The sequence below is a fragment of the Rhinolophus sinicus genome, chromosome 14, assembly GCF_057876585.1.
Source record: "Rhinolophus sinicus isolate RSI-liver-muscle chromosome 14, RSI-T2T, whole genome shotgun sequence".
Lineage (NCBI taxonomy): Eukaryota > Metazoa > Chordata > Mammalia > Chiroptera > Rhinolophidae > Rhinolophus > Rhinolophus sinicus.
This window is the reverse complement of record NC_142514.1, coordinates 361,345-386,933: the sequence shown is the minus strand read 5'-3', so window position 1 is coordinate 386,933 and position 25,589 is coordinate 361,345. Positions and strand designations below refer to the sequence as shown.

Sequence of the window (25,589 nt, the reverse complement as noted above, 5' to 3'; positions counted from 1 at the left end):
AGGGGCTAGGAAAAGTCTCAGGTGACAGGCAGCCAGCGGGGAGCAGCACCCACCCTGTGGGCCCAGCTATGGGTGCTGTGTTCACTGCACCCCACATCCCAACTGCAGGACCACGCGCTCCTAGTGCCTGGCCATCCTGGGGACACGGCCTTCCCAGTCTCCCAGCTTTATTAGAATTGGCAATGTGCTACATACTCTGTTTCAATTTCAAGGTAATCGTGGACGCCCAGGCCACTGTGAGAAACGATGCAGGGCAGTCCCGGGTGCCCCTCACCCATTCTGATGGTGGAGTTGGCAAAACCAAAGGGTAATGTCAACCAGGTCAACATTCAGAAACACTCGCCTCCCACCACAGCCCTGGCAGCACGAATCTGTCCCCATCTCCACCTTCATCACCCAAGAATATCGCAGAAACGGGAGCAGGCAGCACGTGACCTGTTCTGCTTGGTCAATTCATAGCAGATCCATGTTGGCTCCTGCAGGTGTTGGAAGTTTCCCGGCTTTCTGGCTCTGGGAACTGGGCCGAGGCTCTCGGTCTCTTCAGCTTCCTCTTCCCTTCGCGGGACAATGCACATCACTGGGGTGACAGTGCACATCGCTGGGCCATTACCAGGAGTGACTGCCGGCTGGCACCCCAACCTTGGGCCCCCCTCCGGCTGCCAAGCTCCCTAGCCACCTCCCCTGGATGCCGGCAAGGGTGAGCTCTGCCACCTGTTTGGGAGCGATGGAGTTTGGCTGGAAGACTTAGTTGCCCTGTACCCTAAATTCCCCCAAAAAGTCTGGTTCGATAGTCTGATTTCTCCATCTCCAGAAGGCCTGCTCTGTCCTGGGACCCTGGTCCACAGCACACACAGGTCCAGATGACATGGACTCCATTAGGACCACAGATATGGGGTGTCCATGGGTCACTTTAGGAAGAGGTCGCCAGCCATGAGCTCCAGCTGAATCCTGACATCACATCAACAGCGGTGTGGATGGGCATGGTCAGCCCGTGGGCTGTGCTGGTTTGAAACAACCTGTTAATTTCCAGTTTTGCAAGTCAAATCTTGATGAATACGTGGGTCAGCTGAATGCTATAGCTCAGGTCCCCCTGAAAACACGTGCCTGAACGTACAGATGTGCTAGCAGGCATCTTGGACACTGGCACTGTGCTTTCCGTGAGGTCCACGCTATGCAGGCCTGGGTGGTGCTGGCCAGGAACCTGTGACTTGAGTCTCGGCTGTGCCACTGGCGGCGTGGACCTCAGCAAGTCCTTCCGGTTCATCCTCGCCTGAAAGATGGGAAGCATGTACACACCACTGAACCGGTGACCCAAGGTTCCAACAGGACAGCCCAGTTGACAATGGCTGTCAGAAATCGGGTTCTACTGCTGCCAGCGTCCCACTGGGGGGCAGGGCCCCATTCTGCTCACCCTGGCGTCCCCAAAGCTGGATCCTCACCCTGTGACTAAGGTGTATGCAGGGGCCGTCAGTCCTGGCTCAAGGTGGTTCATCAGTTCACACTCACCTTGTAATCAGAAGTGGGTGGAGCCTTGGGGCCTCTCTGGTCCAGACTCCACTTTCTGAAGGAGGCAGACTCACATTCAGGACACTAACCACACGACCCCCACCCCCACCCCCCAGCCTGAGACCCCAAGATCTGCACATCCTTCTTCCTTTAAACAAAAATAACCACAACCTGCTGCTACGGACTAATTGTGCCTCCCCAAATTCAGGTTGAAGCCCCAACCCCCAGTGTGATGGTGTTAGTTGGTGGGGCTTTTGGGGGTGACTGGGGGAGATGAGGTCACGGGGGTGCCCCCATGGGATTAGTGCCCCTAGAAGAGACACCAGAGAGCTTGTTCTGGCTCCCTCCTGGCCGTAAGGGCCATGAGAACACGGCATCAGCACACCAGGGAGACACCTCACCAACACCTGCCCTGTGGGCTCCCTGGTTTCAGACTCCAGCCTCCAGACCGAGAGAAACAACCGTCTGTGACGTCACTCCATCTGCGGGACAGGCCATGGCGGGTGGGCTGACAGACACCTGCTCTTAAACCCGGGGCCTGAGAACGTAAAACGGCAATGAAGAGGTGAGGCAGAGATCTGTGTCCCCTTCACAGGGCCCATGGTGGCCCAGACGCGGCGGCAGCCCAGCGGGGCCCTGGACAGAAATGCATGGCGGCCACGCGCTGCCGGGCTGGGCAGGGCTCACGGACAGCGCCTTCATTGAGCACAGCGCCCCGTTCACACTTAACGGGAAAAAGGAAACCCTGGTCTCCTGAGGCTGTGCTGGAGTGTGAGAGCCGATCATCTGCCGGGCACGTCACATTCGTCCCCGGCACAAGGACATGCCGGCCAGCAAAGCCTGTTTTCTTAAGACAGGATTTGGGAAACCTCATCAGCGCTTCCAAGGGTTCAGATTCCTGGAACTTGGGCCCAGAGTCTAAGATAACAGATGCGTGCGTGAGAAGCACTTGCCCGTGAGGCAGCGAGGAAGCCTTAAAAGGAAAGTCTTTACAGAAGGGAGACAATGGGACTGACTTATGTGTAAACTGAAAAGAAAAATGGACAGTTTTAAAATTCTTCCGTGTTTAAACACACATGCAGCAACGGATCCACAACTCAAGCTGTAAAAACAGATTAATCCAGGAATTCCAAGTTCTGATAGAAAGTCTCAAATAATTTAAAAAATACCAAGACCCCACACACTCCCAGCTGAAACTCTTATCTATACAAATTTACAATGTTTATAAATAAATGACAGGCAGGCCCTGAATTACATTTACCACGAATTCACTCTAGGGAGACACACACACCAAAACACCATGGAAGCTAATTCACATAAAATGAAGTTCGCCCTTAGGCTTACAGATGATAAATGACACCAACAAGGGAGACACAGAGGAAGGAAAGCTAAGCGTACAGAGCAGCAGCCGTTTTGATAGAAGCTGCTGGGTTGGGCTGCAACTGGCAACGGCCTGCGGTCCATTCACAGCAGTGCAGCTCTGGGGGCAATGACTTCCTAGATGGACGGTTAACACAGCGGATGCAGGACGCGACAGAGTCCCCACCCAGAACAAGCTGGACTCTCTTTGGAGTCAGGTTCTGCAAGTGCCCATCAGCTCTGGCCTCTGGCTCCTGGTTCCTGCCTTGGAAGAGGACAGGCATGGGGTGGGGCTGCAAGCCCCTGCACATCTGGAAGGTTCTGTCCGTTGTCACACCCCCAGCTGGGTACCTCTGCAGTCCAGGAAAATGCAGCTGAAATCCAGGGGCAGGACACATTTACCTGGATGTGATGCGTCACCTTAGCAAGCCCCATGGTCTGCCAGTCCGAGAACACAATGTTCTTGGGCAACATGGTGTGTATGGCCCAGACCGGAGCTGGGACCTACTTGTCCACTGCCACCTGGCATTGGACCAAAAGCCCCACCAGTCACTGTATAAACTAGATTCCTCCCGAGGGCTGGACAACTGGCCAGAGCTGTCAGCTTCCCCAGTGTAAGGCCAGTGGGGGTTCCAGAAAGACTCGCTGCAACTGCCACCTCCTGAGGCGTCTAGCTTGGGGTCTCCTTTAGCACCAACACTCTGTAGGGCAGCTGCAGCTGGGCTGGGAACCCCACATCCCTGGCGCGCCCGCTACCCCAGGTGTGGCAGTGGCAGCAGGGCTCAGGGGACGCCCTCCTTCCTCTGACAGCACTGTGAAGGCGGCGCGGACCAGTCGTAGACGTAGGAGAGGCGCAGCTGCACCTCCTGCTTGCACAGGCGGCCTTCACGCGTCAGCGTCTGGTGCTTCTCCAGCATGTCCTCCAGGCTTTGCTTGTGTGTCACGAGGTACTGGTTGCTGCATCCGCGGGACTTGTACTCGGTGTCGAAGCGCGGGTCATGCTCGCGCTGCACGTCCACGGGCGCCAGCCAGGCGCCCAGCGACACGTCCTCACTGTGCCACGCGCGCAGGTACTCGCGGCTGAGGCGCAAGTAGTGCACTAGGTCCGCTGAGAGCACGTAGCCGCCGCCCAGCGCGTAGGGCAAGTAGTAGTCGCAGAGCTGCCAGGCGGCCTCGCGCCAGCGGCCCCCGGGCTTGACGCGGCCGCGGCCCGAGAAGAAGCCCCAGTAGAGGCGGCGGCGGTGCGTGGGGTCGCGGGCGCGCAGATCCGCCAGCAGAGCGTCCAGCCGTGCGAAAGAGTCGTCGTCCGCCTTGAGCACGAACTCGAAGTCCACGTGCTCGTCGAGCCAGGCCAGCATGGCCAGCACCTTGGCAGTGAGGTTCTCGTAAGCGTCGCGCAGCGCGGGCAGCAGGAGCAGATCCCCGTGCCGCGCCTGCTCGCGCTCAAGGGCGCGCCGCTCCTCAGCGCCCAGGCCTCCCGTCCCCACCGCGAAGCGCGCCCACACGTCCCCCGGGCCGCCGCGTCGCGCCGCCGACAGCCACGTGCCGCGGACCACGCTGCGCCGCTCGGCTGCCCGCGGCGCGCTGGCCACCAGCACGGCCAGGAAGGCGGCAGCGCGCGGGGGCCCAGCGGGCGGGGGCCCGGGGCCGGGGCCGGGCAGGGGGCGGGGGCCGTCGGCCGTGCAGCGCGCCAGGTAGAGCAGCGCGGCGACGCACAGCGCCAGACCGCCCAGTCCCAGCGCCGTCCGGTGCCGCCACGCACGCCGCGGCAGCTTCATGGCGCGCAGGCCGCCCTGCGAGCGCACGGACGACCAGACGTCCACCGGCCGCGAAGCTGCGGGCCGGCCGGGGCAGCCCGTCACGTGGCCCCGCGCGCCCTTCTCATTGGTCGCCCCGGGAGGGCGCGCGGCCGCTTCCGCCCGCAGGGAAGATGGCAGCACCGGCGTCTTCGCGCGGAGGTCGCGCCCGCCCGCCCCACCCCCGAGGCCCGCCTCTTCCCGGAAGAAAGATGGCCGCGGCCTAGCCGAGGTCGGTCGGAAGCGTCACAGCGCACGACCGCGCGCGGCGGGTACCGTGCGGTGAGTGAGGGCCCGTGCGGGGCGTGCGGAGGGGTCGCGGAAGCGGACGCGGCTCCAGGGCAGCCCGGAGCGCTCCCTCGGGCCATGGACCCCGCTGGTCGGGCCCGCGGACGTCGGGTAAACGGCCCGAGCGGCGCGCGGTCACGGGAGACGGTGGACCCCGCGTTCACCGCGGGGAGACCTCACCGTCCTCGTCTGCGAAAGGTGGGCCGTGACCCCTAACTGGTAGGATTCGGTGAAGCTTTGCCGCGGCTCCGGGTTCGGTCGGCGGCGGTCGAGACCCACACCGGTAGCGAGACTCGAGCCGGTAACAGCTTTTAGAATAAGCGGTTGCGTTTCGGGCGACAGGAAATTAGTTTCCCGAGGACGGACGCCCAGGGATGGTCCAGGGCTATGGTTCCCCCTTGAGCCGGATCCCGGGGTGGCATCCCGGCTGCGTGGGCCGCGTCCCGGGACCCGACGCGGGCAGGCGGAGAACGAGGAAGTGCGCAGGTGACCGGCCTTTGCAGCCGTTTTGTGCTTTGCCAAGACGACGCCTGTGAACGGAGGGGAGGAGCTTTCACTGACCCCCGATGGCTGTGCAGTTATTTGGGGGTTACTTTTTGTGCAGAGCACCATGTGAATTACATTCCGTGTAGTCTCCATCAAGATAAGTCGACTCAAGAATGGACTTTGTTGTTTCAAGGAGAAAGTACAGTCCGTTTGAACACGACGTGTGTTTTCATGGCTACAGTCAGTGGGGTGACGGGAACGCCAGGGGCAAGCGGTCTTGATTTGCACAGCCCTTCCTGGCCAAGAGAGCTGGGATGTCAGGAATAGAATTACACCCCAGTGGGAAAGGAACACACCCTCTGCCTTGAGAAAGAAAACAGGCGTGAGCCCTCTGTCCATCTGTCAGTCCGGGTCCCCTTCCTCTGTGACTGCTGGCTGTGCTTCCCCTCGACCCTCCTGAACCCCCCTGAACCCTAGCCCCACTGGCATCGCACTCACTTCTCCTGCCCCACCCTCCGCAGAGCTGCTCACGGGGGACACCCCTGTCTGGTTTCTTCCCACTCCGGCTATAGGTTTTGAGTCACCTGTCCTTCAGTGTTTAGTGTGTGCTTTTGCAGGATGCTGACATTGCCGGGAACACACGTATTGTGGTGTAGCAGAGCCCCCTGTATTTATTCACTCAGGCGCCCTGAGTGCCTACTGTGTGCGGGTCGTGTGTGTGTTAGGTGCTGGGACACTGAAGCTGAGAAAGATACAGTCCGTGCCCTTGGTGAGTGACAACGAGGAGTTGCAGTAAATGTGGCTCAGGGGACAGTCCCCATAGCACAGCGGGGCAGGTGGTGGGCTCTAGTGTGTGTGAGGAGGACACAGGCCCCCACAGACCTGAAAGGAGGGATGTACGGTCATCCTGTAAGAGTTGCTCCCGCACAGGGACGTAACCATCGAGGGAACAAGACCTTGTTGAAGGGCCCGATGGCGCTTAGACCCAGAAGACTAACGTGAAGGAGTCAGCCTGTCGGGCTCAGTCAAGAGCAGGTGGGGTGGGAAGGAGGCATCCAGAAGGCAAGTGGTGGCATCCGCCAGCACGCCAGACCTGCTGGGGGAGCAGCTGGCCCGTCCCCTGCGCCCTTAGGCTGTGGTGTGGTGACAGTGCTTTGCCTGGTGGACTGCACCATGGTTGCTGAAGCCCTCATGCTCCAGCTTGGCTGCAGAGGGCACTCAGGCCTGGGGTGGGTGTGCCCAGGGCCACCATCCCCGGGAGCCAGGTGCCGGTGGGCTCCTGTCTGCTGCTGCTCCCTGTAAAGACCGCCAGAGGACGTGGGGGCCTCAGCTGCACCTGGAAGGACCAGCTGGTGTTTGCCGGGTGGACAGACTGAGGAACAGGCCAAGGGGCAGGAAGGAGCTGGAGTTCCCACTGGGTTATGTGAAATGTGAAGGTGTGTGTGAGGAGTTGGGAGGCAGCTGGGTGCCATTCCCGGCTCAGAGGGAAGGGTGACGAGCCCTGGAGGAGCCCAGGTGGAAGGGCCGGTGTGGATGGAAGACTGGGATGGCTGAGTGCCTGGTGTGAGCACCTCTGGGCCGTGGGCTCCCTCACCTGGTGATGTTGATGGAAGGGTGGCTGTGGGGACAGAGCCAGGAGTGCAGTTTCCAGGCTCTCGGGCTCACGTGGAAAGCTGCTGGCTCAGGTAGTAAATGGCCATCAACTGTGATTGCATGGCCATCAGCTGTGGCTAGTTGGCCGTCAGCTGTAACCAGTGAGCCATTGGCCACTAATATAACTGCTGTGGCTACGCTAGCAGCGAATGGGGCCTAGCAAGGAGGTGGTGGCGGGGCTGGCAAGCGCGGATTGCAGCTAGCAAGTGGGGTTGACTGGTTGGCAGAGAAGCGGACGGCAGGTTGCAGATCGTGTGGCTCCTGCTTCCTGTGTCTCCAACCCAGCCGCCAGCGAGACTATAGTGGTGTGACTCCCCATCTGTGGGTCCGTGGGTGTTCCTCTTTGGCCTCACCGTGTCCTGCGTTCTTATGTGGGGAGCGGGAGCTGAGACCCCGCAGGCCGCCCCGCACGACAGTGATCTTGTTCCTTTGCTGCCAGTCCCTGATGACAGACCTCTGGGTGCTCTGGCCTTCTTGGTGTCCTGTGTGAACGTGAGCAAGGATGTGTGTGTGCACATGTACCTTATGTGTGGTGCACATGTGCGTGCATGTATGTACCGGTGTGTACTACTTGTGCTTATGTGTGTCCATGCATTTGTGTGTGTATAGATTTGTGTGCATGTGCTTGTATTTATGTGTGTGCACCCATGTGCATACATGTATGTGTGCGCCTGCATGTGTGCCTGTGTGTGCATGTGCTGTGTCTCTGCGTGTGTGTATGAACATGCACAGGGTCATCCAGATAGGAAGGGGGGAAGGGGCTGGTGTCCTGCCAGGTGGGTCTGGGTATTTGCTGGCACCAGGCTCAGTCCTCACAGAGCCTTGGGGTGGGGAAGGGGGGCTTCCTGTTTCATAGGGGGAAACTGAGGCCCGGGAGGTCAGGTGGCTTAGCCAAGGTTACTGAACCCACAAGAGCTGAGTTGGGATCTGGAGAGTGGGCTGCCATGGGATCTGGAGAGTGGGCTGTCAGGACTGGGCTCAACCTCAGTGCCGGGAGGAATGGAGACAGACGGTGCTGGGAAGGCTGCTGTGGACACTGAGAAGGGGCGAGTTTGTCCGAGTAGGAGGATGGGAGCTGGAGACGCAGTAACATTGAAAAGGGCACTAATGCCGTGGGTCACGTGGGTCCTGGAAACCGAGGACTCTGTTCTATATCACAAAGTAAACGTGTCTGTAGGGAAGTGTTGGCTAGGCTCCGTCTAGCAGTGGCTCAGTGTCCTCTCGTGACTATTGACTGCTTGTCTGGCAGCCTTGGGCTGTTGGCCTGCAGCTATGCTGGGAACACGACCTCCTGCAGTGTCCTGGCGGCAGGCAGGCTCTGAAGGCATCCCTGCCCCACCGCCTCACCAGCCTCTCCCCTTTCCCCAGCTCCCGGCCACACTTGAAGGCCATCCCGCAATCTGGACCCAGGTGGCCATGGCGTCCAGGCAGGCTCCGTGCTGCCTCTGGCTCCTGGGGGTCATTCTTCTGATGGATGCGTCTGCCCGGCCTGCCAACCACTCGTCTGCCCGGGAGAGAGCAGGCCTCAGGGAGGAGAACGAGATCCTGCCCCCAGACCACCTGAACGGGGTGAAGCTAGAGATGGATGGGCACCTCAACAAGGGCTTCCACCAGGAGGTCTTCCTGGGGAAGGACACGGACGGCTTCGAGGAGGATGCAGAGCCTCGGAAGAGCAGGAGGAAGCTCATGGTCATCTTCTCCAAGTAGGCGCCCGGCGGGCTGCGGGTGTGTGCGGGCGCCCGGCATCTGCTGCCTGGTTGGGCCAGGCCTGGCATCGCACGGTGTGGGAGGTGGGTGACAAGGGGCCCACTCAGTGACTTGCGTGGAGGAAGGTGCTGTGACACGCGCTCTTGGCTGAAAGTTTGTGCGGGTCAGGCTGAGGGATATGCAGCGTGAGCAGCACCCTGGGTCAGGAGGGGTCAGAGGGCCAGGTTGTGGGGCTGCCGGGCTGTCCCCAGAACCTTACGGCTGAATGGCTATAGGATGGACTGAGGCAGCACCGCCTGCACTGCGTGGGGCTGTGGTGGCGTGGTGGCCTCATGCCAGTGTCACAATACCAGTTAGATGAGACCTAGCAGGAAGCAGTGACCATAGGTGTTGGGAAGGCTTCATGTCACGCCAGACGCACGGAGCCGACTGGTGCGCCAGGAGCAGGGGTGATACTCGAGCTCCGAAGGAGGAAGGAACAAGGGGCCGAGTCAGGAGCAGAGGCCATCGGCAGCCCCCACGCCCTTCTCTGCATCGGGCATGCAGACAGGCTTGGAGTAAACCCTCCCCGACAGGGTCCCGGTTGCTTTTCTGCTTTCCTGACAGGCCCACGATCTGACATTCAGGGTCAGTCCTGCGCGGTTGGAATAGGGTGGGGTCATGATGCCAAACATGGAGCCAGAAATGAGACAGACGGAATGGGTTCAGCAGCAAGGCCCGGACCTGTGGGGGCCTCACCTGGATTCACACCGAGGGGGCCCCGAGGACCCAGCCTGCAGATGTCTGTATACCTGGGGGCCGGGCTCCACGCCCCACCCACCCCACCTCTGCACGTGCTCACAGGCCTTGCTGACCCGGGAATCTGCGGGCTGTGTGCACGCTGCACAGAGCCATCGCCATCCAGGCCGAGAGTGCTCAGAGCGGGGCAGTGATGGGGCCGCCACTGCAGCCGCTTTGGGGGCAGGGATTGGGGTTCAGAGGCCCAGGTCAGCTCACCTGGAAATGTAGGAAACCAGACCATGAAGGCTGTGACGCCCCCGAGGGGAGGTGCCCACGGCCAGCCTGCGGCTTCTCAGCTGTCTCTGCGCTCGGCTGTCTGTTGTCACACCCTTGCTGTGCATCCATGTCCAACAGGCTTGCGATTAGGGAGCCCCTAATTTGTCCTCTCCTCTTCGCTCAGCGGTGCCTTCTTCCTGCACAGCCTTCACAAGCGCTGCTGTCGGCCTGGCGCACGTGGGGTCATGGCTGCACAGCCTCACTTGTCCCCCGCCCGGCAGAGAGGCACTGGCGGCCTCAGGACCTGGTTTTGAACAAATGAAAGTGGTGTTGTCATGGTATTTCTTAAGGAAGCTTCCTATTTTCGAATGGTGCTGTGTTCATAGAAAAGCTGCAAAGACAGCCTCTCTCCCTAACAGCGACAGCCGCGTCCCGTGGCACACGTGCAGTAGCAGTGTGACGTTACTGCCACCACGCCGACTTCAGGTTTCCCACTTTTCCTGTGCCCTCTTTCTGCCCTGGGACCCCATCCAGGGTCGCATGCTGTGTTACTGTCACGTCTCCCTCGTCCCCCGGGATGTGACGGTGTCTCAGGTGCCCGTCTTTCGTGGCCTTGACTCTTTGCAGGGGACTGCTCAGGCATTGAGTGCGGTGCCGTCATCAGGGACTTGTCTGACGTGTGCGCTCGGGGTTACACTGAGGTGGTGGCTTTTGGGAGCGAGCACCCAGAAGTGAGGCCGCCCTCTCGTCACATCCTGTGGGGGCTCCTGAGTTCGCTTGACGTCACAGGATGGGCACCTGGGCCACCTGGTTCAGGTGGTGTCCCTGGGGTCTCCTCTGTACAGCTGCTCCTGGCCTGTCCCTCCTGTCTTCTTGGGCAGTCAGTCACTGAGGTAGCTCTCCCGGAGGCCCACTGTCCTAGGGGGATTGTGTCAGGGGGTGTCTCTCCCCACATGGTGACTGCTCAATTGCCGCCGTTTGTCCATGTGGATCTGGGTGTGTCGGAGACTCTGGTCGTGAGCAGCACGACGTCACTTTGCCCCAGCCTTGGCCGTCAGGAAACCTGTGCATTGGCTGCTGTGTCCTTGAGATGTGTCCCCCCCACCCCCCCACTTGTCAAGCGCTCCAGCTTCCTCTGGTGCTGCTCCCATTTCTCCCAGAAGCCGTGGTTTCTTCTGCTGGAGAAGGGCATTTAGAGCCTAGGACCCGGGACTGGGTGTGTGCACTGCTTCCAGTGTCACCGCTGTAGTCCTCTCAGTGGACAGAGCTGTGGGCCTTGTGCGTGGCACGTGTGTGCCAGCCTGTATACATTTGTGCACAACAGCCGGTGCACACACATGAGCCTTGCTAACCTGTGTACCCGTGCGACACACACAGGCACCTCAGCCGTTCTCTGTCTGCCGTCTGTATGTACACAAGCAGACATGGCTTCGCTCTGGTGTCTTACCTCTAGGCCTGTTACGGGGATGCCCTGGGTCCGTGTCCCCGGACTTGGGTTGATGCTGCCGTCTGTTGTGCACCAGGTGGGGAGAGCCCATTCACCTTCCCATGGTGACGCTGCGCAGCGGGCAAACCTCTCACGTGCCCTGACCACCCCGCCAGCCCCACCGGGGAGCATGTCCCCATCAGGCACGATGGTTTGTTGGCAGCTGCACCACTGCCTGGGCGTCTGTCCGGGGCCCGCCTCACTCCCCCGCCCGCCCGCCCGCAGGGTGGACGTGAACGCCGACAGGAGGATCAGCCCCAAGGAGATGCAGCGCTGGATCATGCAGAAGACGGCCGAGCACTTCCAGGAGGCCGTGGAGGAGAGCAGGGCGCACTTCCGTGCTGTGGACCCCGATGGCGACGGTACGGCCTCGCCTGACTGAGGGCCCTGGGCCAGGATGGAGGGGCCCCTTGCTGGTGCTGCCCCCCTGCTTTGCAGGGCCTCGTGGGCCCATGGCCCTGGCGGCCCGTTTGGAGCTGCCCTGTGGCCTGCTCTGCAGCTCCCCGGAGCACAGGGTTTTCACAGACACGTCATGGAAAGAGGTGAAATACCTTTTCACAGACGTTCACTAATAAGCACCCTCACACAGTGATCTGCTTTTTCAGGTCGCGTGTCCTGGGACGAGTACAAGGTGAAGTTTTTGGCGAGCAAAGGCCACAGCGAGAAGGGACTTGCTGAGAAGATGAGGAGTAACGAGGAGCTGAAGGTCGACGAGGAGAGTGAGTGTGCAGGCCGCTGGGGCCGGCAGGGCCGTGCCAGGTGACTGGTGTGCTGTGCGCAGAAGTGGGAGTCGCGGGCGTGGCCTCGCAGACAGAGCCCCTGGGGTCCTCCAGTCCGATGCCGCCTCACTCGGTAGGTGGGTGGGTAGGAGCAGCCGGTGCCCTCGAGTGGGCTCGAGTCTGGGAGGAGGCGACCGGAGGTGCCAGGATCTATGGGCCTGGAGGACGGCCAAACCCAGCGGGTCGGTGGGGTTGGTGGGGCACCGGGCTGGGGGCTAGGCTGGAGGACAGACACCCTCCCCGCAGCCTCTGAAGACTCACCTGGCACCGGTAGGGGCGTGGTGCCACGAGTGTCAGCCAGGTTCTCTGCTGTCACTGCACACGCGTGCCCTTCACGGGTCACTGTGCCACCCACCGCTCGCTGGGAACTCGTTTGTGGAAAACACCGTGTAGGGCCCGTTGTCTCCTTTCTTCATTGGCGGGTCATCATCCCCGCCGCTGTCCTGTAGCGCCCAGCGTGTCATCTCTCTTGTAGGAATTTCTATGCGGCCTCTGTCCCGGTGACGCAGTCTCCGTTTGTGCTGTGCCATGTGGCCGTTGGCGGAGGGCGTTTCGCCTCTGGCGGCATCCTCTGTCGCCCTCCGTCTCTGCTCTGTGAAGCTGCTGTGTTCTCTGGCCCACAGGGCTCAGTGCTGTTTCCTAGTGGCCTGCGGGCGCTGCCTTATCCGACTTCACGATGGCAGCTGTGCCTTCTTTCAGTTTGCATCTGCCCTTTAGGTTTGGAATCCAAGTCCCACTTGTCCTTGCTCGTGTGTCGGAAAGTAACTTACATTTGGATGTTAACCTCCTGCCCTGCAGCGTTGCTCTGAGTGTTCAGCAGTTCCTGCAGTTTTTTGTCAATTCTTTTGGATTTTTTACGCAGGCAACCATGACGCCTGCGTCAAAGACAGCTCATTTAGTCCCTCCCCACCCCTACCTCTGTTTCCGCTTCCTGTCTTAGCGCCTTAGCTAGCACTTCCAGTATGGCGCAGAGCAGGGGGAGGGGGCACCCTGCCTTGTGCATACCTGAGGGTGAAGCTTCACGTCTCTCCCCGTCAGGCATGATGGTTTGTTCTTTATCAAGCTGAGGATGTTCCCCTCTTTCCCCACTTTGCTGAGAGTTTTGGTCATGAGTGGGTGTTGGGTGGTGTCAGGTGGTTGTTCTGCATCTAGTGATCAGACTGGATTCTTGTGCAGCCTGTTGACATGATTGTTGGGGGATCACACTGACTGTTTCCAGAGCCAGCCCCGCCGTGCGCCTGGGACCAGCCCCACTCGGTCGTGCTGTGTAATTGTTACATACTGTTGGCTTCAACGTGCTAATATTGTGCCAATTCTGCATCTCGTCCTCACAAGAGAGATCGGTGTACAGTTTTCTTGTGATGACTTCGTCTGGTTTTGGTGTCAGGGTGAAGCTGGCTTCACAGAATCAGTTAGAAAGCGTCCCCTCTGCCCTGCTCCTCTGGGAGGCTTCTGAGAGTTGGTGGAGTCACCAGGGAACCCACCTTTATTCTTGGTTTCCCTAAAGCGTTTGTTTTTAATGGACCATAGAGTATAGTTCTGTTTGGTGAGCCCATCTGAATGTTTTCGGTAATAGGTGAGTTAAGCCCATTTACATTTGTTTCTTTTTTTTCCTCCCGTTTTTCCCCTCCTTTGTTGATGTGGGATTTAGGGCCTAACCTTCCCTTTTCTTAGCGGTCACCTTTAAATGTGGCCCCGCATGGTGACCTGACAGCTTCCCAATGTCCCGTGAGGTGGCCCACTCAGACGTCACGTTGAACTTAGCAGTGTCAGCCCTTCCTGGACGGTGTGAAGGCTCCTGCACGTGCTGTGACTCTGGCTGACCCTCTCCAGTTCCTACGACGCCAGGCAGAGCTCCAGTCGGGTCCTCTTCAAACCTCATACATCAGACGTTACTGTTTTCTTCCTACAGTGGTGTTTGCCTTGTCATGCTTGTTTCCGTTTATGTTTCCATCATCTGTCCTGCTGTAGAGGGTGTCCCCTGAAGGCGTCTGGGGGGTCCTGGGGCTTCTGTCCTTTTGCCAACATTGGCACTTAGGCGCTGGCCTCTGGGTCTTGGGCAGCGGGCCCCGGCCTGCTTTTGAGAGCTGGTCTGTCTGTGGCGCCCTTGCCCTCGGGTGTGTCTGGGGGGAGGTCGAGATGTGTGCTTCCTGGACCTAGGGCTTCCTCACTTTGGGACTCGGTGTGAGTGCAGGTTCCACACTCCAGCTGGAGGCTCCCCAGGCGCCTTCTTGGCCGGGCCCTCGGCTCTTATCCCCGCAGCCCTGCAGGTTTGACCAGCCCTTTGTTCCCTTTTCAGTCTGGAGTTGGAGTGAGGAGCAGCTTTCAAGGGTCTGGGGCACCCTGAGAGGTGGGCTCGGGGTCACTTGGCTTCCTGGGGTTGCCATCACAATGCACCACAGACAGGGTGAGGGGCTCTCCTCAGTCAGGGACCATTTCCCTCTGGGGTCTCGGAGTGGGGTCCATCCCAGGTGTGCCTCCAGCTTCCGGTGCTGCCGGTGTCCTTATGTGTCCTCTTCTACAAGGGCACCTGCCATTGGCTGAAAGCCCACCTGCCCCAGGTCATTTCATCTTAGGTCCTTAACTAATTACAGCTGCAAAGACCTTTCTTCCAAATCAGGTCCGTTCACAGGCTCCAGGTAGACATAGCAAGTCTGTGCCCAGCCCATCACTTGTCTCTGCAAGTGCGGGTGGCGCAGGCGGGGAACAATCAGCTGCTCCCAGTTTGCCAGCACGGACTACTGTCCATCAGAAGGCAGTAATGCAAGGCAACAGGCGTATGGGATGCAACCGTGTCGCTGGGTGTGACCCTGCTGTAACCCAGTGAGGCCTGCGCGTCCCTGTCCCCTGCTGGCGTTGGGACCTGGGATGCGGCCGGCAGCTTCCTGCAGGTGACTGCTTTGTTGCCCGGGATGGTCACTGACCCCATGTGGGGAGGGGCGTCTGCATCATCCATCCTCCTGGGAGCTGAGCTCTCCTCAGAGGGGCAGGGCCCATGGCCTCGCACTCTGCGGTGCCCGAGTACCCCTGCATTCAGGTAGCATGTCTTGGAACTTTCTGGATGCCCACAGGTGTGCCTCTCTCAGCACAGGAAGTCCTGGAGAACCTTAAAGACCGCTGGTACCAGGCGGACAACCCCCCCTCGGACCTGCTGCTGACTGAGGACGAGTTCCTGTCGTTCCTGCACCCTGAGCACAGCCGTGGCATGCTCAAGTTCATGGTGAAGGAGATCGTCCGGGACCTGGGTGAGTCTAGTCCTGGATGGGGTGGTGGGGTTTGCTGTCCGCATCCAACTGACCCTCTTGGCGGGAGGTCAGCATGGGCTGGTCCTGGGCTAGGGGGCCTCAGGAGGCTGTGTGGACACTTGACAAGGGATGGTCAGTCCTTGCCTGGCGCGGTCTGGCCTCAGCCAGGTTCCCGGCAGGTCCCGTGAGGTGTAGCTGTTCAGCTTCAGACTAAAATTTCACCAAATGAAACCCTGGCTACAAACCCTGCTTGGTTGACTCTTCTCCCCAGTGTCCCTGGGGGTCCCATGCCCACTCAAGGTGTGAGCGCCCACCCCCCTTGTCCCCCAGACCAGGATGGCGACAAGCAGCTCTCACTGCCCGAGTTCATCTCTTTGCCCGTGGGCACCGTGGAGAACCAGCAGGGCCAGGACGTCGACGACAACTGGGTGAGAGACCGCAAGAAGGAGTTTGAGGAGCTGATTGATGCCAACCATGACGGCATCGTGACCATGGCGGAGCTGGAGGTGAGCATGGGGGTGGGGTGCCCTGGGGGGGTGGAGAGTGTGGGGGTGCTTTGGGGTATATGGGGAGCCCTGAGGGGGTGTGGGGGGATGTGGAGGGATGTGTGGGAGTATGGGATGGCTGGCAGACATGGGAGGACTGGGTGTGTGTGTGGAGGGCACCCTGGGAGGTGCGGGGGTGCCCCTGTGGATGGCCCAGGGCCCTGAAGCCTCCATTTGGGCCTATGACAAGGGGCTGCCATGGAAAGGGGAGTCGCCTGAAAGATGATCCCAAGCCAGGAAGGCAGAGTTGGTGTCGCTGTGGCTGGTCACGTGGTCAACAGGACCGGGAGCTGGCCTAAGCCCGCGTAAACGCCAGCATCGTGGCCACAGGCTCCCTGGGAGGGCCCAGCCAGCCAGCCAGCCTGCGCTTGGACAGATTTGAGGCAGGAAAGCCAGGAACCCAGCGAGGTTGGGGTGCCTGGCTCTGAGAAGCCACTGCCCGTTGGGCAGTCTGGGCTAGACACTCACCGAGGGATGAGGGTGTGGGTTGGAATCCACATCTTCCTCTGTGGTGTTTTCACTGTCGTGTGTAGGTGACTGGAGCATGTTTTTTCCTGTTTTGGATGAGTCATTTCATTTTACATGAGAATTGCCTGATCCCTGCTGATAGCTGGTGGGAATGTCTGGGTCAGGGATCCCTGTCTGTGCCATGGTCCTGGAGGCCGAGTCAGGCTGTGTTCATGTCCGAGTTTGTGACTTGCTGGATGCCGGCTGCGGGCCATGCGGGCCCTCCTTCTCCCCGCCCTACCCCTGTGCCCACTGAGGTGATGCCCACATGGCCCTGAGTCACGTACTTCCAGCCTGGCACCCGCCTTCCAGTACATTCCAGAACATGCCCACATCCCTGCAGCTTTTGTGGTGCCAGCCACGGGTGGGGGGGGAGGGGGAAGGGGTTGGCACGGCAGCGCTATCCTTCGCGGGCTATGGCGGTAAAGCCCAGTTGCGTCCCTGAGGCCGCGTCACCACGTGGGGACAATCCAGGTAGTGAGGACACGTGTGGCTGAGGGCCCAGCGATGCCGCGGGGGCAGGGCGGGCGGCGGCCGGTGCTGAGCGGGGCGGCGCCCTTGCAGGACTACATGGACCCCATGAACGAGTACAACGCCCTCAACGAGGCCAAACAGATGATCGCCATCGCCGATGAGAACCAGAACCAGCACCTGGAGCCCGAGGAGGTGCTCAAGTACAGCGAGTTCTTCACGGGCAGCAAACTCATGGACTACGCCCGCAACGTGCACGAGGAGTTCTGAGCCCGCCGCCCTGCCCCTCCGTGCGGATGGAAGCGGTGCCTGCGAGGGTGCGCGCCTCGACCCCAGCGCACGTGCGCCCCTCTGCGGGCGCGCGCCCCCTCTGCCCCTCTGCGCAGGTGCCCCTCTGCGGGCGCGCGCCCCCTCTGCCCCTCTGCGCAGGTGCCCCTCTGCGGGCGCGTGCCGCTCTGCGGTGGGCGTGTGTTTCCTCGCGGGGCCCAGCGTGTGCAGGAGTCCCGCGTCATCACTGCGTCTGGCTTCTGAGAACTCAAGAGCCGCCCTGCGGAAGGCACTGACCACATCGGTCCCGCAGGCTTGCCTACACCGTGGGAAATAGCACAGCTCCCGCCCTTCCCTTGAAGCTGAGGGTTGAGAGTGGTGGACGTGCTTTGCTGGAAGCCAGTGGGCAGTGGAGCGCCTGCTCCAGGTGGGGGTCTTTCAGAACCACCCGTCAGTGTTCAGTCTCAGAAAACGCACATACTTGTGACAAGAATTATGTTAACTCACTTTAAAATACAGTTGCCTCTTTCTCCCAGCAGTTTTGTATGGTTTTTTTGGTAAAAAAAAAAAAAAAAAAAAAGGCAATTTGGAACGTTTGTGGCCGTGTGGCTTCCCCTTGAAGCTTTTTGAGGTGGGTGATTCGGTTACCCCACGGGGTTCGGAGCTCAGCATCTGCCAGGATAGTGACAGGGTGGGGGTCAGGCAGGGTCCTGGGGGGAGGGGCCTCCTGCAGGGCAGAGCAGGAGGGAGGGCTAGGCCCCAGATTTAAAGTCAGGAGCCTGGAACCCAGGCCAGGAGGAAATGGGAGTTTCAGGTGGAGGAGGAACACCTGAGGACACACCCTGGGCCACTTGTCAGGGCCGGGGCAGGAGGGACAGTGTTGTCTGCTGTAGGGCGAGGTTGTCCTGCACCAGCTGCGGCCCCATCACCCTGCTGTCCTGGGCCCTTTCTGGGGGTCAGCTATACCCATTGCTTTGGCCGGTGTGTGGGGGCAGAGGGGATCAAGCTGAGAGGGTTTAAATGACTGAAGGCCCCTGACGCTGTGGGCTCGCCCAGCTGCCTGCCTCCCAGACCCCCTCCACCGGTTGGTCGCTCTGAACCCTGAGCTGTGGCGTGGGGTACCTCAGTGGACAGCTCATGCGGCCAGTGGGTCTACTTAGGCCTTTGAAGTTCCTGGTGGGGTGGGGGGCTCTGGCTGGGTGGCGGAGGGGCCACCCTGAGCTGCCCACAGGACCAGCCCTTCCCACAGGGACCTACTTCTGAGCAGCGTGGGGTGGGGTCGCCACACAGGAATGGGTGCGGTGACACCTGGGATGCTTGCACATAAACTTGCAGAATGTTTCCAGAACTGAGACGGCAATGTGTGGGGAGAGGTCAGGCCATGGTGGGCCGGGCCCTTGTAGTTGGGTTGGCGGTAAGCAGGTGTGAGCTTGGACAGCTGTGGGCTGAGCCCCTGGCCTGGTGGGACCCAGCAGATGGGACTGGGCGTGTGGTGACGTGCAGTTGTCTGTGCCCTCTGGGTCACCCATGAGCAAGTAGATGCCTGAGACCTGGGCAGCCATGTGGGGCCTCAGGCAGCAGAGACCAGCACCTCCAGATGGTAGGTGGTCCCCATGTGGGGGGCACGCCCAGAGTAGAGTGCTGCCCACTGGACCCCGAGTTACCACAACCTCAGACGCTACAGTTTATTTGGCAAAAAAAAAAAAAAAATGTTTCACTGTCAGTGGGAGATGCCACTTGTGCACACATTGGGCTGCCGGGCTGCCCTGATGCCTCCCCGTGTGGACCCTCTCATGGTGGAGGCTCGGAGGGCTGACTCTGCTATGGCCCCTGCCAGTGGGGTGCCCAGGTGGAATTTCCCGAAGGTGGGCTGGGGACTGGTGTTCTTACCTGCCCTTCTCAGGAGGAGGGGACTTTCCAACCTGTGGGAGGCTCCTGGGCCTGAAACTTAAGTTAGCTGTTGAATAGGTAACTAAACGCTGCAGGCGAGACTGAGAAGGCACAGAACAACGCAGTGATGCCTCCCCTGCCTCTGGCAGCCAGTGATGCCACATGTGTGTGCCTGTGCTCTTTGCCCTTTACATACTGCGGTGGTCCTGGCACACAGGCCCCCTGACCTGTCCTGGGACTGCCCAGGTCCACATCTGAGGACACCAAGTGCTCCCAGGCCCCAGGGGTTGGGGATGGGGAGAGCCTGATGCCATTCAGAGTCATGGGAGGCAGGGTTGGCACGACCACCACAGGGGCGCAGCCCTCCTGTTGGCCCTGCCTGGCCAGGGGCTCTGAGCAGATGCTGATGGTTTGTCCTCTCAGGACCCCCCCCCCCACCACCACCACCACCAAACATGCTCTCAGGAGCAGCTCACATGCCAGCACATGGGGCCAGTGGAAGACACATGGACACAGGCCCACATGCTCCCCAGCCATGCCACACCCAGGAACGGTGCCCCATGGGACAACATGGGCAGGCAGCTTAGGTGACGGATGTTGACTGTCCCCAGTCCTGGGGCTGGATGTCAGAGATCCAGGAAGGGCAGGGCTGGTTTCTCAAGGCCTCTGCCCTTGGCGTGCCAACTGTGCCCTCTGCCCTTGTCCTCACGTGTCCTTCCCTCTGTGTGCTGGTGGGGGCGGGGGTTGGTCCCTCTGACAAGGACGCCAGCCCTGTGGGATCAGGCCCCACCCTCATGACCTCAACTAACCTCCATCGGCTGCAAATACAGCCCCCAGTGCTTCAACATGAGAATGTGGGGACACACTTCAGCCCCTGAGGCCTGCACGTGCTCTCACACAGCTGCTGGCCACTGCCCTGGTCCGAGCTGCTCCTGGACACGGGCTGGGGATCGTGCTGTGCAGCCTGGGGCACTGCCACCTCTCCCCCTGCAGCTGATGCCGGGACAAGGTCCAGACTGGGAGGGGCCTTTCTCCTGGCCCAGTGTGCTGCCTCAGTTTACCCTGTGCTCTGTGCGCCTTTTGCTGAGGGGTGAGAATGGCATGAATGTGGCCCCTCCACTTCACCTGAGGGGTCTGCCCTGTGCAGGGAGAGTGGTTCCCAGAAGGAGCAAGCTATGTGGGGGGGGTCCCCAGACCACTCTGTCCAGGGAGCTCAGCTGCCAGGGGGACACCACCTCCCGATGAGACAGGTGTGCAGGGTGGGTGCAGACCAGATGGCTGGGAGACGGCCTGATCCTGCCGGGGGTGAGTGCGTTCGGTCTGTTTGTGAGAGGGCTGAGCCAGACATCTGTGGGTCCTCCTCCCGCCCTCCTCCCTTCTTCCGCAGCCCTTATAGCCACATCCTGCAAGGAAAAACCCAGACTCCTGCATCGCCTGCCCGTGAGCCGAGGATGTGCGTGGGGGCTCAGCCGCCCAGGGCGTCCTATGCAGCTCTCCTGTTCCTGGGGCTCGTGCTGGGCTCCACGGCCCAGCAGAACTGTGCCGGGGACACCTACCCCAACGGCAACAAGTGCTGTCACGAGTGCCAGCCAGGTGAGTGGCCTGGCCATGGAATAGGGAAGGGGTACCTGCGGGGACATGGGACCAGGAGATATGGGGACATGGGGATGGGGACAGGCAGCTGGGGAAGGGGTGTGGGTATCGAGGGACAAGTAGACTCGCTGACAGGTGGTGACCTGGAGCCAGGGCTTTCCTCCTGAGGAGCCGCGAACCTCCTCCCCGCAGGTTACTGGATGGAGAGCCGCTGCACACAGGACCACGATACCATCTGCATCCCATGCAAGGACGGCTTCTACAATGAGGGCGTGAACTACGACGAAGCCTGCAAGCCGTGCACCCAGTGCAACCAGAGTGAGCACCCACCGGCCCCACCCGCCTGCGCCTGCCACAGCCCACGGGCCCCAGCCGCAGGGCAGACCCCAAACCACAGTGGGGCTCACTCTGCCTGGGGGGGCCCCAACCATGTGGAGTTGGGGTGCAGCACATGTCAGCCACGTGGCCTGTGGGGCCATGGGGGTCCTGCTGCAGGCTGGCAGAGTGTGGGAAGGGAACCCAGAGGCCCACAGGGCTGTCCCCAGGACCATGGGGCCAGGAGGGACACAGTGTACAGGAGTCAGAGGGAACCGGAAGCTGCCAGGCTTCGAGGGCGCTGCTGGCCTGGGGAGGTGGTGGTGGCTTCTCAGCCTGGCCCTCCAGCCCATTGACTGTGCCCCCAGGAAGTGGGAGCGAAATCAAGTGGAAATGCAGTGCCACGCGGGACACAGTCTGCCACTGCAGGCCGGGCACCCAGCCCCAGGGCGGCGGCTACAAGCATGGAGTCGGTGAGCTGGGGACCTCCCGAGCCACGTAAAGAAGCATGTCCCGCACATCACATCCGGTCACCTCCCAGCACCCCTACCCCAGGCCAGGCCCGGAGCCCCTCCCCTCATAAGCCATGCCAAGATGTGGATGCCGCCGGTCAGGGCCTGGGGGGCATGTGGGCAGGGAGGGGCTTCCGAGGTCATGGGGGTGGTGTGAGCGCCCAGCCCCACTGCCCGGCTGCGGCAGTGGGCAGTGGCCACAGGTGGCCTGAGTCTGTGCTGCTCTGTTGTAGACTGCGCTCCGTGCCCACAAGGACACTTCTCCCTCGGTGACAACCGGGCCTGCAAACCCTGGACCAAGTGAGTGTCCTGGGGCTGGAGGGCTGGGGGGTAGGGGGTAGCTGGGGGCCTGGGAGCTAGGGACCTGGGCAGGAAGCAGGAAGCCACTGGCTAGGGGAGCTCCTGGCCTTCCCCCTTCAATGGTCAGCTCCCTGCTCAGCCCTGGCCCAGCATCCTCCTACCTGCCTTCCTTTTGGGATGAAGGGAGGAGTCTGTGGGACCCCAGCCCAGGACCCTGGAGTGTGTGAGGCCCTGTCCTTGTAGGGCTCCCCTGGAGGGGGCAGGGGTATGGGGTTGAAGGTGCAGAGTGAACGAGGTGAGATGGGGTGAGCCGTGGCCTTGGAGCCCCGGCAGGGTGGGGCTGAGGGTTGGGGCCCTGGCAGGGTCCTGGCCCCCCTCCTCAGCTGCCTTTGTCCTGGAGTCTGAGCTGACCCAGTGGGCACCCCCTCGCTCCCCACCTCTCCCCAGTCCTGTCTCAGTTCTGGACCCACCTGATGGATCTGGGGAGGAGTCAGGGGAGGGCCTGGCCTGATCAACACCCCTGCTCCCCTCAGCTGCACTTTGGCAGGAAAACGCACACTGAGAGCGGCCACCAACAGCTCAGACGCTGTCTGTGAGAACAGGCGCCCGCCTTCCACCCTGCCCTTGGAGACCCGGGGTCCCCCAGCCCGGCCCCCTACAGCCCGGCCCCCCACAGCCCAGCCCACCACCGCCTGGCCCAGGACCTCACAGGCGCCCTCGACTCCCTCCACAGAGCCCCCGAAGGGTAAGGGGGCCTGTCATCGCCCCAGCAGAAAGGGGGTGGAGGTGGGATGGAGCTGCCCTCAGGTCTCGTGGGGCCCTCCTTCCTGCAGTGGACCCCTTCCTCGGTTGGACTCCACTTCAGCAGGCCCCTTGTTGCAGGCCCAGAGCTGGCCGCCGTCCTGGGCCTGGGCCTGGGCCTGGGGCTGCTTGGCCCCGTGGCAGCCGCACTGATCCTGCTCCTGCACTGCAAGGTCTGCAGGCTGCTGCCCGCTGCCACCAAGTCCCCCGGTGAGTGCCTGCTGTCCCCAGCCACCCCCTGCCCAAGAGCCAAGGCCCCACTTCCCTCCCACCACTCACTCTTTCCTCCTCCCCAGGGGGAGACAGCTTCCGGACCCCCATCCAAGAGGAGCACGCTGACGCCCACTGCACCCTGGCCAAGATCTGAGCGGTGTCGCTGGGATGGGAGGGTAGTGGGGTGCCCCCAGGTGCAGACGCTGCACCCTGTCACCTCATTGCCCTGTCACCCGCCCTGCACCGTTGTAGGTGCTCCTGGGCTGGCACCTTGGGCTCAGCTATGTATGCTGTGCATACTCCCCACCCAGGGTGGTACCCCCAATAAACTGTGTTGGCTAATGGGAGTCTCTGACTGGTGCCAGTGGGCTGGGGGCCACACATTCACGGAGGGTCTAAGGCAGGGTGTGGGGCAGGGGTTCAGGGGACCACTCAGACTCCGGGCGCTGTCCTCCCATTCTCTAGACACATCCCAGTCCCTGTGAGGGGCACTTAGAAGCAAAACAAACATCCTGGAGGGTCAGACAACGCGGCTCCAATGAGGTCCTAAACACCGCCCAGCAGACCGACCAGCGAGGCCCACGGCCCGAGGGTGTCAGGCTGGGATCCTGGGGGAGGTGCTAATGGAGCAGGTGGGGAACCAAGGCCCTGGCCCCAAAGGAGACATCGAGGACATCCCCTCATCTGTGCCCCTCTGAGAAGAGAGCATGGGGTCACCCCCTCTTCTTCCTGGCCCCTCAAAATTTCCGCCTGTTGGACCTGACTATGTGGTGACTCAGGACCACCGGCTGCCTGCAGGGCCCCCAAATCCCCAAGGCCATTTTGTGCCCTCCGGGTGCCCAGGGCCAAGCACCACCAGCGGTCCTGGTCATGGGCGGCCACACTCCCAAGTCCTGCAGGTGGGGCATCAAATGCCACTCTGGGAACCTGGAGGTGCCTGGTGGGGTCCAACACAAAGGTCCCAAGGTGGGAACCCGAGAGTCCAGCAGCAGCAGCGTGTTCAGACAGCTGGCTGGCATCACCGAGGGGCGGTCCCCTCTGTGTGCAATGGACTAGCTTGCGGTCCCAGGTCCAGGGGGCCGTGCCAGCGTCCTCCTGGGAACACAGGTTACTGCCCCTCACCTGCCCCCTGTGCACACACCTCCATTAAAACGCTCAACTGAACTGAAGGCTGACGGTGCACAGGAAGCCCGGATCCAGCCGTGGAAACACTGACGACTCTGTGTGTAATCAGCCAACGTGAGTGAAACCACAACCTGGCAGACGCGTGGGGCCGCCCTCGGTGTTTGTCACACATTTAAGAGCTACCAGGAATCAAAAACAAAGACCATGAGATGCATGGGGTCTCACTGCACGCTCTAGCTCGCGCACCTTCTCTCCCAGCCGCTCGCCCTCCCTGCCCACCCCCTCCAGCTCCCTCGGCCAAGCCACCAGGCCCACTGACCAGGACTTGCCTTCTGTGCGGGCACCCGAAGACCCCAGGCCGACAGTATGCAGTGGGAAGACCCCCCTCCCAGGCCAGCTCTCTCCACAAAGTCACCCCAGAGGCCGTCCAGCACCCCTCGCCTCAAACCTCTGACCCTGTCCCTGGAACCGCTTGCTGCAAAGGAAGGAACCATGGTCCCTCCATCGGCAGGTGCTCACTGTGTTCCCACGGAGGAGGAAACAACATGATTACCTCTGAGGTGGGAATGGTGGCCCCCAGGTGGTCCCCAGAGCAGCACAGAGGCTGTGGGACCTGAAGAAGGGGCCTGGGCCTTGGCGTTTGGAAGATTGAAGGTTGTAGGGACGCTCTCGCCCCAGTCAGGACCCTCTTGCCCCCAGCCTGCTGCTCCATCTCTACACTGGACAGATGAAGGGGCTAAAGGTCATCACCTCCTCTGAGCTTCTGCACTGCCTCCTGCCCCTTGCCCGATTCTGCTGAAAATCCCGACTTTCTCCACTCCAGGCTCTGCCTGAGTCTCAGGCCTGGGTGTCCAGCTGCGCACCACCACGGGCCCCATAAGCCCCCACTCAGCATGCCCCCGCTGCCCCTCCCCACACCGGCCTCCTCCCGGGCCCCCAGGGCTCCCACCTGGCCCCATGGGGTGTCAGCTAATGCTGGCCTCCCTGGTGGGGGACGCTTGCTGCTGTGAGCACCTGTGTAAGTTGAAGTAAATGAAGGGAAATAAACAAGCTGCTCACAAAATACAGATAGTACAGGAAAGTACAGACAAGCAGATAACAATCGTCCTGCACCCCACCACCCATAATAGAAACCACCACCTCAGGAGGTGCCTTCCGCAGGGCCCACAGCAGGAAGGGGCCACAGCAGGAAGGGGCCCACGGCACTGACATTTTCTGTGTTAGTCTCGCCTTTTTAAGGCGTCGCTCACCATCTGCATGGCCATGTGACCTGCCCTGTAATTTCTATGGGGCTGCAGGTGCAGTCACTGGCGGGGGGGACAGCCCAGCTCGACCCCCACTTCTCCAGTACACATTTTCTGCCCATAGCTCCTCCTGTGCAGCCCAGTTTCCTCCCCTGCCACCTTCACCCCTCCCCCATAAACTATTTCCAGGAGGTTCTAACTGTCTCTGCTTCCAGGACCAAATGACACACAACATAGTCTGACAAGCATACCTGTAGGGGTTATCGTATGTTCCTGGGCCACAGGACAGTGGGTGCTTTCCAGAACTGAGTAACCCTGTGCTGGCACAGAAGTGGCCTGTCACGCCTTTCAAACGAGCAGTGGCAGAAGGTCCACACCTGCCCGATTCTCCACTCAGAGCACCTTGACCTGGTGTCCAGGTACGGCCAGATGGCCTCCCTTTCTGTCTCAGTCCTCAGTCCTATATCCCCACTAGGAACAGAAGCCTCTCGGGCCCCGCCGGTCC

At 61.0% G+C, this 25,589-nt stretch overlaps 3 protein-coding genes across 10 annotated transcripts; 2 read left to right on the top strand and 1 right to left on the bottom strand.

The window, feature by feature from the left end:
• Positions 1 to 2,550: 2,550 nt before the first annotated feature.
• B3GALT6 (beta-1,3-galactosyltransferase 6) lies at positions 2,551 to 4,730 on the bottom strand. Its single transcript, XM_019712031.3, has one exon. The coding sequence runs from the start codon at positions 4,641 to 4,643 to the stop codon at positions 3,648 to 3,650; it is 996 nt and encodes a 331-aa protein (XP_019567590.2). The 5' UTR covers positions 4,644 to 4,730; the 3' UTR covers positions 2,551 to 3,647.
• Positions 4,731 to 4,798: 68 nt separating this feature from the next.
• On the top strand, positions 4,799 to 17,626 carry SDF4 (stromal cell derived factor 4). 7 transcript variants are annotated; one of them, XR_016018512.1, is made up of 8 exons: positions 4,799 to 4,943; positions 8,457 to 8,791; positions 11,503 to 11,639; positions 11,883 to 11,996; positions 15,143 to 15,301; positions 15,632 to 15,807; positions 16,918 to 17,210; positions 17,254 to 17,626. XR_016018512.1 is itself a non-coding variant. In XM_074334336.2 (7 exons), the coding sequence occupies exons 2-7, from the start codon at positions 8,505 to 8,507 to the stop codon at positions 17,092 to 17,094; spliced, it is 1,050 nt and encodes a 349-aa protein (XP_074190437.2). In that variant the 5' UTR covers positions 4,799 to 4,943; positions 8,457 to 8,504; the 3' UTR covers positions 17,095 to 17,626. The 7 variants fall into 7 exon arrangements, 4 of the variants coding, with proteins under 4 accessions (XP_074190437.2, XP_074190434.2, XP_074190435.2 ...); XR_016018511.1 differs by lacking the exon at positions 4,799 to 4,943 and adding an exon at positions 4,951 to 5,060; XR_016018513.1 differs by lacking the exon at positions 4,799 to 4,943 and adding an exon at positions 4,967 to 5,250.
• A 2,557-nt stretch (positions 17,627 to 20,183) lies between these two features.
• On the top strand, positions 20,184 to 23,215 carry TNFRSF4 (TNF receptor superfamily member 4). 2 transcript variants are annotated; one of them, XM_074334337.2, is made up of 7 exons: positions 20,184 to 20,574; positions 20,767 to 20,892; positions 21,258 to 21,362; positions 21,635 to 21,701; positions 22,235 to 22,446; positions 22,584 to 22,712; positions 22,809 to 23,215. In XM_074334337.2, the coding sequence occupies exons 1-7, from the start codon at positions 20,223 to 20,225 to the stop codon at positions 23,198 to 23,200; spliced, it is 1,383 nt and encodes a 460-aa protein (XP_074190438.2). In that variant the 5' UTR covers positions 20,184 to 20,222; the 3' UTR covers positions 23,201 to 23,215. The 2 variants fall into 2 exon arrangements, with proteins under 2 accessions (XP_074190438.2, XP_019567594.3); XM_019712035.3 differs by having other exon boundaries at positions 20,357 to 20,574; positions 22,799 to 23,057.
• The last annotated feature ends 2,374 nt before the right edge of the window (positions 23,216 to 25,589 follow it).